The sequence below is a fragment of the Chiloscyllium punctatum genome, chromosome 12 (genome assembly GCF_047496795.1).
Source record: "Chiloscyllium punctatum isolate Juve2018m chromosome 12, sChiPun1.3, whole genome shotgun sequence".
Taxonomy (NCBI): Eukaryota; Metazoa; Chordata; class Chondrichthyes; order Orectolobiformes; family Hemiscylliidae; genus Chiloscyllium; species Chiloscyllium punctatum.
Window position 1 is genome coordinate 9,890,610 of NC_092750.1, and position 13,406 is coordinate 9,904,015.

The 13,406-nt window shown below is 46.6% G+C and overlaps 1 protein-coding gene across 3 annotated transcripts in view; it reads right to left on the reverse strand.

The window, feature by feature from the left end:
* col7a1 (collagen, type VII, alpha 1) overlaps positions 1 to 13,406 on the reverse strand; it is a 436,569-nt gene that overhangs the window by 227,957 nt on the left and 195,206 nt on the right. For all 3 annotated transcript variants that reach the window (XM_072581827.1, XM_072581825.1, XM_072581826.1), the window contains exons 32-39: positions 11,818 to 11,987; positions 8,335 to 8,373; positions 8,052 to 8,078; positions 7,613 to 7,726; positions 7,055 to 7,126; positions 5,218 to 5,253; positions 2,331 to 2,384; positions 428 to 496 (exon numbers count right to left, since the gene is read on the reverse strand). In XM_072581827.1, the coding sequence (XP_072437928.1) occupies positions 428 to 496; positions 2,331 to 2,384; positions 5,218 to 5,253; positions 7,055 to 7,126; positions 7,613 to 7,726; positions 8,052 to 8,078; positions 8,335 to 8,373; positions 11,818 to 11,987 (581 nt within the window). The remainder of the gene's footprint in view (positions 1 to 427; positions 497 to 2,330; positions 2,385 to 5,217; positions 5,254 to 7,054; positions 7,127 to 7,612; positions 7,727 to 8,051; positions 8,079 to 8,334; positions 8,374 to 11,817; positions 11,988 to 13,406) is intronic.

A 13,406-nucleotide genomic window follows, 5' to 3' on the forward strand; every position in this document is an offset into this window, starting at 1 on the left:
AACATCGTTTAGGGAAATAAATCCACCATCCTTACCCAGTCTGCCCTACATGTGACTCCAGGCCACATTAGTGCGGCTGACTCTTCACCGTCCTCTGAGCAATAGATGCGAGCCTAATGATCCCATGAATCATTAGAAAGATCAAAGTAAGAGGCCATGATTATAAGATAGTGGCCAATAAATTCAGGAAATTCAGGAGAAACGTCTTTTACATAAAATGTGGAACTTGCCAGCACAGGGAGTGGCTCAGATGAAGAGGGTAGATACATCAAGAGGAAGCTGGGTAAATACAGGAGTTTAAAACAAACAGAAGGATATATTGAAGGGTTTTGATGATTTTAAAGTGGGGAGAGACTCATGAGGAGCATTAACACCAAGTCAAACACCAACACAGACTCTGGGTAAAGAGTGAAAGTGTGCCACATACTGGATTACCGGGCTCGCCCTTTCTGCCAGGATAGCCTCCACCGGTTGAAACATGTGTAGCAGGTTCACCCTGAAACAAAAAAATGCACAAACATAAATGAAAGAAAGAAGGTGCACTAATATCCAGCCTCCGACATCCCCAAAATGGCCTCATGGCCAATAAATCACCAGAACACTAGATCCTCTTGGAATGGCTCCTTTTTCCACAGAGATCCAGCATGAGATTCAATGGGCCAAACAGCCACCTTCTGTTGCTATAATTACGCTTTGTAAAAATTATAGTGTAAAGCTCTATCCAGACTGTATCTGAGTATTGTATTCAGTTCTGACCACAACAGAAAGGACATACCGAACTTGGATGGGCAGGGTACCATGCAAATTCCCTGGCATATTAGGATGCGAGAGGTAAACTATAATCCTCAAAATGATCTGTCCTAAATGTCCTTCCCCATCTTCTTAAACTGTGATGACTTGTCCTGGATTTCCTGCTCATCAGGAACATCCTTCCTATCTTTACACTGTCAGAATTTTGTAGGCATCTCTGAGATATTCCTCATTTTTCTAAACTCCGGTGAATATAGTCCTAACCAATCCAGTCTCTCTTCATACATCAGTCCTGCCATCTCAGGGGAGTAAACACCACCATTCAACTTTTCAAGATGAGTTTCCAATACTTGCTGTCATATTTTCTGCCCACTCCCACTTTAGCCTCTGATCACCCCTCCAAATTACTCTTTTAAAGATCAATGGAAGATCAGTGACAGGCAGATCATCTTCCGGTTGGACAGACGACATTGAATAATTTCAGATCCTAACCGCTGATTCTGTTTGCATCTGTGAACAGCCTGAACTGAGAGTGTTTCTGCTGCTCTCCCACTCTAATACAGACTCTCTCTTCTGTTTCTCGCCCACCCCATCCTCACTCTTTTCTGTATTTGTTCACACCTTTGGCTTATCCAAGTTCTGACAAAGCTGCATTCTGCATTGCCCTGTTGGTGGGTTTGTAAGATTGTATGGGGGGGGGGCAGGCACAAGTAAAATCTTGACTCCCCTTCCCCCCAACTCCAAACCTGCTTGATAATTTACAGGATACAGGACAGGTATCAGGTAACAGCAGCCAACTGTCAAACCCCCACCAACCCTTGGGCCTATTGAGACCTTTCAGTTGAACAACTGATGGCCAATTAGGGCCACAGACCATCCATATTTTATCAGTGCTTGGGGGTGAAGTCCACAGTGCCTTGGAAACTTGGCAGTCCCTGCTGCCCAGGCTGGTATCAGGTAAGTGAGAGGAATCTTCTTTGCACATCCACAGCCCCATCAGTGAAAGCTCGATGGGCAGTACAGTGGCTCAGTGGTTAGCACCGGTGTCTGACAGCGCCAGGGACCCAGGCTTGATTCCAGCCTTGGGCGGCTGTCTGTGTGGAGTTTGCACGTTCTCCCCGTGTCTGCGTGGGTTTCCTCCAGGAACTTCGGTTTCCTCCCACAGTCCAAAGATGTGCAGGTTAGGGTGGATTGGCCATGCTAAATCACCCCATAATGTCCAGGGATGTGTAGGTTAGATGGGTTAGCCATGTGAAACACAGGGTGGAAGGGCTGGGTTTGGGTGGGACGCTCTTCAGAGCTTGGTGTGGGCTGTATGGCCTACTCCTGCACTGTAGGGGTTCTTTGAATCTAACCTTGCTACACAGCATATTTCCTCTGTTATCCATCACCCTGGCCTCTCCAATGCTTTAATATTAATCTGAAAGCATTATTACACACTCAGGTTAAATAAAATCCCAGATTCAGATCAGGATCGAAGGGCCGAATGACCACTTCACAAACCCTAATTTACATGTCTGTTTGCTCATTTATTTGTTTATGTTTCTCTATGCGCTTTTAAAGGAGGAATGTATACAGACCTTTTCTCCCTTTTGACCTGGAGGCCCGACTCGTCCTGGTGTTCCAGGCTCCCCCTGTGACAAGAAACTAATACTTTAACATCAACAGTGACCAGTATCCTCTTGCAGTCTAGACCACGGGCCCCATACAGATCGGGCACCAGTTAGTTTATAAAAAAGCTCGCCTTTTACATACTCAAGACAGTCCAAACATTTACCCTAAGACAATCAAATACCTTCACTAAACAAAATCAGAAGTAGTTGGTGAAGTTCCGCAGGTCTGGCAGCATTTGTGGAGAGACGTCAGAGTTAACGTTTTCAGAGCCTGAGATGTTAACTCTGATTTCTCTCTCCGCAGATGCTGCCAGGTGCTGTTTTGCCAGCTGTTTCTGATTTCCTGCTTCTGCAGTTTTTTTTTTAAATTATCTTTGTGGAATGAGTTACTGTAAAAAATGCTCTAGGTAGTGTGTACACTGAAAGCTCCCACAAGAGTAAAGGGATGATGACTGGGCTTTTAATGCTGTTCACTGAGACATCTGGGAGAATTCCCCCCGTTCATCCTATAATTATATGGTGAGGCATGTTACACAGCCTCTGGTGGTGTCTTCCAGCTCATTCAGAAAGTTATAGTAATATCAGCCCGGTGGCGCACAGTGCCAGGGCCCAGGTTCGATTCCAGCCTCGGGCGACTCTCTGTGTGGAGTTTGCACGTTCTCCCCATGTCTGCATGGGTTTCCTTCCACAGTCCAAAGATGTGCCAGGTGAATTGGCCATGCTAAATTGCCCATTGCATTAGGTGCATTAGTCAGAGGGAAATGGGTCTGGGTGGGTTACTCCTCAGAGGGTCAGTGTCGACTTGTTGGGCTGTAGGGGAATCTAATCTATCCACATTCCAATCAGGAGGTTGAGATAGTGATCCAATTTCCTTTGTATCACATGGTTGACTCGGAAACCGACTTGTTCTTACCACCAATGCTGCTGTGTGTCAGAAGGGTTTAGAGATTGATAGCCAACGTGCTTTGGCCACGTTATGAACACACCTTCCCTCTCCTCCAGTGGGACGTTCACCGAGGAGCTCCAAACTCAAAGGTACAGAGACTACCCACTTATGCTATAGACTTCCTCTATTGAGCACAAAGGTCAACAGAGATTGGGTGCTGAGGAGCTGAAGTTCCTCTTTTGATGGAAAATGGGAGAATATTTGCTTTTCTGTCATGAAGCATCCTCAGGTTAAAGGTGCCACATTCTAAACCAGTTTCATAGAATGGTGCTGCTCTCTCAGTGGGGCTGGTCCTTTCCTGGACATGGAGGACTGTGACCTGTCTCTGAACAACTGGATGCTGGGACAGGGCTGAGGGGATGGCAGAACCTCCAAGTGTCTCACCTGTCCCAGCTCAGGCACACCCACATTGGTTGGCAGGCAATCAAACCTGGGGTTGGAGAACTCAACACCATTTGAGGCAGTTCATTTACTAACAGAGAGGAGGGGATCACTTCACACTGAAAGCTTAAAGAGCAGGACAGCACAGTGGCTCAGTGGTTAGCACTGCTGCCTCACAGCGCCAGGGACCAAGGTTAAATTCCAGCCTTGGGTGACTGCCTGTGTGGAGTTTGCAAATTTGCCCTGCAATAGGTAGATGAAGGTAGGAGGTGATGGCAATAGCTCGGATGGAAGGTGGAGCTGATAGGTGGGAAGGAAGTTGGACAGGTCGGACAGGTCAAGGGGGTGCTGCTGAGTTGGAAGTTTGGATGTGGGATAAGATAGAGGGAGTGGAAATGAGGAAACTGGTAAAATCGATATTGATCCCGTGTGGTTGGAGGGTTCCAAGGTGAAAGATGAGGCGTTCTTCTTCCAGGTGTCGGGTGGCTAGAATTTGGCAATGGAGGCAGTCCAGGACTTGTATGTCCTTGGCGGAGTGGGTGGGGGAGTTGAAGTGTTCAGCTGCAGGGAGATGGGGTTGTTTAATGTGTGTGTCCCAGGGATGTTCCCTGAAACATTCTGCAAGTTGGTGTCCTCATTCCCCAATGTAGAGGACACCACATCGAGAGCAACGGACACAGTAGATGAGGTGTTTGGATGTCGCAGGATCCTTTGGGGCCATGGATGGAGGTGTGCATGGAGATTTTGCACTTCTTATGGCAGCAAGGGAAGGTGCCAGGAGTGGGGTGTGGGTTGGTGGGGGTGTGGACCTAATGAGGAAGTTGCAGAGGGAATGGTCTCTGCGGAACGCAGATAGGGGTGGGGAGGGAAATATTTCTCTGGTGGTGGGGTCTGACTGTAAGTGGCAGAAATGGTGGAGGATGATGCATTGCATCCAAACGTTGGTGGGGTGGAAGGTGAGGACCAGTGGGATTCTGTCCTTGTTATATTGGGAGAGTGGGGATCAAGGGCGGAAGTGCAGGAAGTGGAGGAGATGCGTTGGAGGGCATCGCTGACCACATGGTCTTTGAAGAAGGAGGCCACCTGGGATGTTCTGGAGTGGAACTGGTCCTCCTGGGAGCAGATGCTTTGGAGACAGAGGAATTGGGAGTAAGGGATAGCATATTTACTGGAGGGGTGGGGGGGGGGGGGGGCGGGGGTGAGAGGAGGTGTGGTGGTCCAGGTAGCTGTGGGAGTCGGTAGATGTCCGTGTTGAGTCAGTCGTCTGAAACAGAGATGGAGAGATCCAGGAAGGGGCGGGTGGGGGGTGTCCAAGAAGGACCATGTGACAGGGTGGGGTTAGGTGGGATGCTCTTTGGATGGGTTGAACGACCTGTTTCGATACTGTAGCGGATCTATGATTCAAGGTTACATTATCAAATGGATTGTCATAATTTTGAAGGGAATCCACGGGAGAAAATTCTATTGAGGGACGTAAACTGAAGAAAGGTAGATTCACAAAGACCTGCTGTTATAGCGTGCACTTACCCTCTCTCCTCTCAATCCTGGGGACCCTTGACTCCCCTACAAAAAAACACACATCATAATGTGAACTAAGAAAACTCTTCAATAAAAACGTGTCTATCTGAGTGAAATGCAAATGAAGACTACTATGTTGTCATGACAATGTGATACAACATCGTGCCTCTTGATTTGTTTCATCTGTAGAGACTCAGACACTAGTTTTCATCACTTCTTCCCAGATACAAACACCCAAATATGTGATTTCTTTTAACAGTCAAACCTGGGAGAAATGCACTCCCTGCTGCCCACACCAGTGACTCTTGAGAAACAAAGTAAGGAAGATTTTAGATTTATCTAAGGCCTTTCACAGTCTTAGAATGTTCCAAAGAGTTTAACAGTCAATCAAATACTTTCTTCAAGAGCAGTCAACATCACAGTGCAAACGATGGGCCAGTCAATTTATGCACAGCAAGATCCAACATCCAACGCAGTGTCCAGACCTAGACAGCTATGAAGTGAACCCATCATGGACTGAGAATAGGTGTCAACGTGGACTGGGGTTGGAAGGACTGCTGTTCTGAAATTTTTATTTCTTGGTTTTTCTAATTTATTCCTATGATTTTGTACTTTTGTACCTGAGATTGCACATAGATCTGTAATGTCGGACTTTTTATTTCTTTAATCTTCAGATGTTTTCCGAAGAATTTGTGCTTAAGGATCTGGACCCAAGGTACCCAAGATGGTGCTGTAAGTGGCAACTTGTAAACTTTTCACTGTACTCCTGTGTGGACAATAAAGCTAATTCTAATTCTAAACTGACAAATCAAGTTGAGATAGATGACCAAATCAGCCATTTAACGATGTTGGTTAAATGATAAACATTGATCATGCCATTGGAGAGAAACCTCCTGCTCTTTCACAAAGTGATGCAATGGAATCTTGCACAGGCGAAGGTTCGGGAACAGCACTGAGGTAAATTGTCTGATTTGTTTCACATTTATTTGCAGGATGAGGGCACTGTTAGGAAGGCATCATTTATTGTCCATCCTCCAATTGCCCTTGAGAGGGTGGTGGTCAGCTGCCATCTTGAGTACAAAATAGACAAGCAGGAGGCTGGAAAAACACACCAAGCCAGGCAGCATCAGGTGGGGAAGAAGTCGACGTTTCGGGTGTGACCCTTCTTCAGGACTGGGGGTGGGTGTAGGGGGAGCTGCAGATAAAGGGCGTGGCAAGGGCAGGGGGGTGAAGTGGGGATAGGTGAAGAGAGGCAGAGGGTACGACCTGGTTGGTCAATGAGAGGAAGGAATCCAGTTGGTGGCAGGGAGCAGTAGAAAGAAGGGGGGGGACTAGGAAGGGAGTCGGGAGAATGGGAGGGGAGGTTATTTGAAATTGGAGAACTCAATGTTGAGTCCTCCGGGCTGTACCCTTCCCATACGGAAGATGAGGTGTTATTCCTCCAATTTACGCTGTGGTTCACTGTGGCAATAGAGGAGGCCAAGAATGGTCATGTCGGAAAGGGAGTGGTTGGGGGAATTGAAATGGGCAGTGACTGGGAGATCAGGTCAGCCCAGCAGGCCCAGCTACAATGCCATCTTGAGTACAACTGACAGGATTTCAGGGGCTTTTTTTAGGCAGCAGGTATGAGTCAGCTTTACTGCAGTGGGACTGGAGTCATGTGTGGTCCCAGACAGGGTAAGGACAGCAGTTCTCCTCATGAACCAGGTGGACATTTCTTTTTAACAACAGATGCTAAGCTGAGTGCAAATACCAAGCCCCTCTCCAACCCAGCGTTCCCACTCCACAGACAAATACCTCCATGCTGACACTGAGTTGGCATTCAGTCGGTTCACTAATTACTTACGGGCTGTCCTGTCGAGCCGGTGTGTCCAGTCCTGCCTGGCGTTCCCGGTTGGCCATCTCTTCCTGGGTATCCCTGGAAATCAAATACATTCCACGTGTCACAGAGCTGCTCACAGGAACAGGAATCTACAGCATTTTGCCTCTGGGCTCTTGACCCATGACCTTTGTCTTCGTTCTTTGGTGGGACTTGGGCGTCGCTGGCTGGCCAGCATTGATAGCCCATCCCTAGTTGTTCCTTAAGAGGTGGGGGAGAGCTGCCTTCTTGAATCACTGCAGTCCACTTGTGGGTTGACCCACAATGCCCTTAGGGAGGGAGTTCCAGGATTTTGACCCAACCACTGTGAAGGAACGGCGATATGTTTCCAAGTCAGGATGGTGGTGGAGGGGAACTTGCAGGGGGTGGTGTTCCCATGTATCTACTGCCCTTGTCCTTCTCGATGGAAGTGGTCATGGGTTTGGAAGGTACTGTCTGAGAACCTAATTCCATCAATCCCTTAAGACAGTGGATTCCCAAACTCCGGGCAATGGCATTTGGACAGGTTGTGGGTTCGGTACTCACCGGATCTCCTTTCTCGCCCTTTGGCCCTCTGTGCCCTCCATCTACAGTTCCAGGGATCCCTGGCGGTCCGATTGGACCTGGCGGACCCTGTGGACCTGGCAATCCAGGATGACCCTGTAACAAATCAAACCCAGCGTTAACTATTTAGGTGCAATATTCCTGCTCAGACTAACAACAGCCTCTTACATTCGGGACATGTGTATTGTTTAATTTCCATTTTACCCTCAAATTCTTCTAGTTCTTAATAACCCCATACCAATGGTTTGCCTTTATACAGCATAACAAACTGTACAAATAAAGAATAAATTAATTCAGGTGGAAATAGATGAAAAGCAAAGGAGAAAACACAGAGGAGTAAACGTTGATTCGCACTTTGTAATCATGCCTAATTCTGTCCAAGAATTTCTACTTCCATTTATAGGGTAAATGTGATACTTACATCTCTTCCTGGTTCCCCTTTCTCACCCTGCAATGAAACACCACACTTTTATTACTGTGCAAAATCAAAACCAACTGCTTCAATTACAGACATATACGCCTTTGGATTTCTCCACTGTTATAGGAAAAGGCCAGGTGGATTGCTCTGGAAGAGAGATGGCATGGCCTTGATGGGCCAAATGGTCTCTTTCTCTGATACAGCATTCAATGAGATTGTGACCTTATTAGGACTAGACAGTCAGGAAAGTTCGTTCAAAAGGAAGGAAGGATTATGCAAGGCCTACCTGAGGGCACTGGGTAACACAATGGTGTGGTGTCGATGTCTGGAAGGATAAAAATCAAAAACAAGCTTCACTTGCATTGAGGCACGTTCAGTTTGATGATTAAAAATTCAAGATGATGATTACAACGGTAACAATTTACAATAACACAGCAGACAGGCATCTTGGAGGGCTGTTGTCAGAAAACAGTTGACATGGATAAATGGTTAGCACTGCTGCCTCGCAGTGCCAGGGACCCGATTCGATTCCTCTACCTGTATAGAGTTTGCACATTCTCCCCGAGTCTGCGTGGGTTTCCTCCGGGTGCTCCAGTTTCCTCCCACAGTCCAAAGATGTGCGGGGTTAAGGTGGATTGGCCATGCTAGGTTACCCATGGAGTGTAGGGATGTGCAGACTAGATGGGTTAACCATTGGAATTGCAGGGTGGGAGGGTCAGTGTGGACTCAATGGGCCAAGTGGTTTGCTTCCACACCACAGGATTAAGCCAGGTGCAGGAAGGATGAAAGGAGAAGAAAGAGAAGAGAGTTGAAGGAAGGAATTCCAGACCTAAAGATCCAGGCAGCAGGAAGTATAAGACCATAAGACCATAAGACATAGGAGTGGAAGTAAGGCCATTCGGCCCATCGAGTACACTCCGCCATTCAATCATGGCTGATGGGAATTTCAACTCCACTTACCCGCATTCTCCCCATAGCCCTTAATTCCCCAAGACAACAAGAATCTATCAATCTCTGCCTTGAAGACATTTAGCGTCCCGGCTTCCACTGCACTCTGTGGCAATGAATTCCACAGGCCCACCACTCTCTGGCTGAAGAAATGTCTCCGCATTTCTGTTCTGAATTGACCCCCTCTAATTTTAAGGCTGTGTCCACGGGTCCTAGTCTCCTCATCTAACGGAAACAATTTCCTAGTGTCCACCCTTTCCAAGCCATGTATTATCTTGTACGTCTCTATTAAGTCTCCCCTTAATCTTCTAAACTCCAATGAATACAATCCCAGGATCCTCAGCCGTTCCTCATATGTTAGACCTACCATTCCAGGGATCATCCTTGTGAATCTCCGCTGGACCCGTTCCAGGCCAGTATGTCCTTCCTGAGGTGTGGGGACCAAAACTGGACACAGTACTCCAAATGGGGCCTAACCAGAGCTTTATAAAGTCTCAGTAGCACAACGGTGCTTTTATATTCCAACCCTCTTGAGATAAGTGACAACATTGCATTCGCTTTCTTAATCACGGACTCAACCTGCATGTTGACCTTTACAGAATCCTCGACTAGCACTCCCAGATCCCTTTGTACTTTGGCTTTACAAATTTTCTCACCGTTTAGAAAGTAGTCTGTGCTTTTATTCCTTTTGCCAAAGTGCAAGACCTCGCATTTGTTCACGTTGAATTCCATCAGCTATTTCCTGGACCACTCTCCCAAACTGTCGAGATCCTTCTGCAGCCTCTCCACTTCCTCAGTACTACCTGCCTGTCCACCTAACTTCGTATCATCTGCAAACTTCGCTAGAATGCCCCCAGTCCCTTCATCCAGATCATTAATATATAATGCGAAGAGCTGTGGCCCCAACACCGAACCCTGCGGGACACCGCTCGTCACCGGCTGCCATTCCGAAAAAGAACCTTTTATCCCAACTCTCTGCCTTCTGTCAGACAGCCAATCCTCAATCCATCCCAGTAGCTCACCTCAAACACCATGGGCCCTCACCTTGCTCAGCAGCCTCCCGTGTGGCATCTTATCAAAGGCCTTTTGGAAGTCTAGATAGACCACATCCACTGGGTTTCCCTGGTCTAACCTACTTGTCACCTCTTCAAAGAATACCAACAGGTTTGTCAGGTATGACCTCCCCTTACTAAATCCATGTTGACTTGTTCTCATCAGACTCTGCTCTTCTAAGAATTTAGAAACCTCATCCTGAATGATGGATTCTAGAATTTTACCAACAACCGAGGTTAGGCTAATTGGCCTATAATTTTCCATCTTTTGTCTTGATCCTTTCTTGAACAAGGGGGGTACAACAGCGATCTTCCAATCGTCCGGGACTTTCCGTGACTCCAGTGACTCTTGAAAGATCTCAACCAATGCCTCTGCTATTTCCTCAGCCACCTCTCTCAGAACTCTAGGATGTATCCCATTGGGGCCAGGAGATTTATCAATTTTAAGACTTTTTAGCTTTTCTAGCACTACCTCTTTTGTAATGGCAACCATACTCAATTCAGCCTCCTGACTCCCTTTAATTGTTGGTATATTACTCATGTCTTCCACTGTGAAAACTGACGCAAAGTACTTGTTAAGTTCTCCTGCTATTTCCTTATCTCCCATCACTAGGCTTCCAGCATCAGTTTGAAGTGACCCAATGTCTACTTTTGCCTGTTGTTTGTTACTTATGTATTGAAAGAAACTTTTACTATCATTTCTAATATTACTGGCTAGCCTACCTTCATATTTGATCCTCTCCTTTCTTATTACTCTCTTTGTTATCCTCTGTTTGTTTTTGTAGCCTTCCCAATCTTCTGATTTCCTAGTGCTCTTGGCCACTTTATAGGATCTCTCTTTTTCTTTAATACATTTCCTGACTTCCTTTGTCTGCCATGCCTATCTAATCCCTCCCTGGATAATCTTTCTTTTCTTGGGGATGAACCTCTGTACAGTGTCCTCAATTATACCCACAAACTCCTACCATTTTTGTTCTACTGTCTTCCCCGCTAGCCTCTGCTTCCAGTCTACTTTTGTCAGTTCCTCTCTCATGCCCTCATAATTACCTTTATTTAACTGTAACACCATTACATCCGATTTTGCCTTCTCCCTTTCAAACTCCAGACTGAACTCTACCATATTATGATTGCTGCTTCCTAAGGGTTCCCTTACTTTAAGATCTTTTATAAAGTCTGGTTCATTGCAAAGCACTAGGTCCAGAATAGCCTGCTCCCTTGTGGGGTCCATGACAAGCTGTTCCAAAAAGCCATCCTGTAAGCATTCCATGAATTCCCTTTCTTTGGATCCACTGGCAACATTATTTACCCAGTCCACCTGCATATTGAAGTCTCCCATGATCACTGTGACCTTGCCTTTCTGACATGCCTTCTCTATTTCTCGGTACATGTTGCGTCGGGAAATATAGTCTCCATTGATACAGCCATTTGAGTTGGGGATTTGCAAAGAAACTTCAAGTGAAGGAAAAGCAGAGAGAGCACGATTGAGGAGCGCAGTTACATTGCCAAATGGATAGAATGGCTCTCCCATAAAAATAATACAAAGAACTGCGGGCGCTGGACATCTGAAACAAATAAGAAGGGAAATTGCTGGAGAAACTCAGCAGATCTGGCAGCATCTGTGGAGGGTAAAGGATCCATCATTTCTGATGAAGGCTCACTTCGCTCAAAACATTAACCCTGCTCTCTCTCTCTCTCTCTCACTCTCCATAGCTGCTGCCAGATCTGCTGAGTGTCTCCAGCACTTTCGGCTACGGTTGGCTCTCACTCACCCCTGGTCTGCTAGCGGCAATGCAGATTATGTTGGCCAGAGCCCCTTCAAACTGACTGAGTGAGTCGACGTTCTCTGCGTAGACAATGTTGTTGGTGTCTCTGCCAGTAACGATTCTCCGCAGTTCATTAACATCCGCGTGACCGATTCCAACAGCGAACAGATGGATGCCTAGCATCAATACAAAGATTATTCGGATTGTTAGTTTTGTTTAATGTTCCTCCTTCCCAGGATAATGCCACACATCCACCATTTTGTGAAGTTTCCCTCTCAGCCATGCACTTCCTACCAACCACAGAGCTTTTCACAATCTCATGAACATCCTCTCCTCGTGGAGATCTTGTGACACAATGGGTAGCGTCAGGCACTCTGGAATGGCATCACTCACCATGAATTGGGTGGCACAGTGGCTCAGTGCTTAACACTGCTGCCTCACAGCACCAACGACCTGGGTTCCATTCCAGCCTCAAGCAACTGTCTGTGTGGAGTTTGCACATTCTGCCTGTGTCTGTGCGAGTTTCCTTCGGGTGCTCTGGTTTCCTCCCACAGTCTAAAGATGTGTAGGTTAGGTGGACTGGCCATGCTAAATTGCCCCAGAGTGTGCAGGTAAGGTGGATTAACCATGGTAAATGCAGGGTTACAGGAGTAGGGTAGGGGGTGAGTCTGGATAGGATGCTCTTCGGAGGCTCAGTGTGGACTCGGGTCAAATGGTCTTCTTCCGCACTGTAAGGATTGTACAAGCCTATGAACGAAGACATGTTCATAACATAGCTGGCAAGTTGAATTCCAACTTGTGATTCCCTTCAACACATACCAATGAGAGGCAGTAGGAATGGGAGAGTTTCATGGTCAGCCATGTTTGATGCTGGCTGGTGCTGTTTGAGCTACATTCTCCAATTCAGGACAGTGATGGGTTAGTATGTAAACCTACATCAGTGTGTGCTTTGACTCCGTCCCTTTATGAGAGAAGGTAAAAGACCTTCCTGCCCAGCACAATGTGACAACTCTAAGAAATGTCTTGTGGACCTCCTATCCCACCCATTGCGTTCCCACCAATCCCAAACTTATTGACCAGCAAACTCCCAGATGAAGGACTAACATTACACTTGACATAACCAATCTCTGACCAGCTGGTTTTTTTTCCTTAGTGATTAGATTCCCTACAGTATGGAAACATGCCATTTGGCCCAACAAGTCCACACCAACCCTCCAAAGAGTAACCCACCTAAACCCATTCCCCTACCCTGTATTTACCTCTGACTAATTTACTCAACACTATGGCCATGCTAAATTGCCCAATTCGCCTGACCCGCACATCACCGACATCCAGTTTCAGTTTCGAAAGCAATTAGCCCGTAATGTTTTTCATTAAAACATAGAAATTAGGAGGAGGAGTAGGCCATTCAGCCCCTTTGTCCAATCATTCAGTATGATCATGGCTGGTCATCAAACTCATGATCATAATGAACTTATTCCTGTATAAATTGGAGAGGAACTTGAAGAATTGTTTGCAAAGACCGAAATTTGTCACCCATGAACTGAGAGGCTCACTAATCCATTCCTGAAGGCAGCTGGAAGACAATCACATTT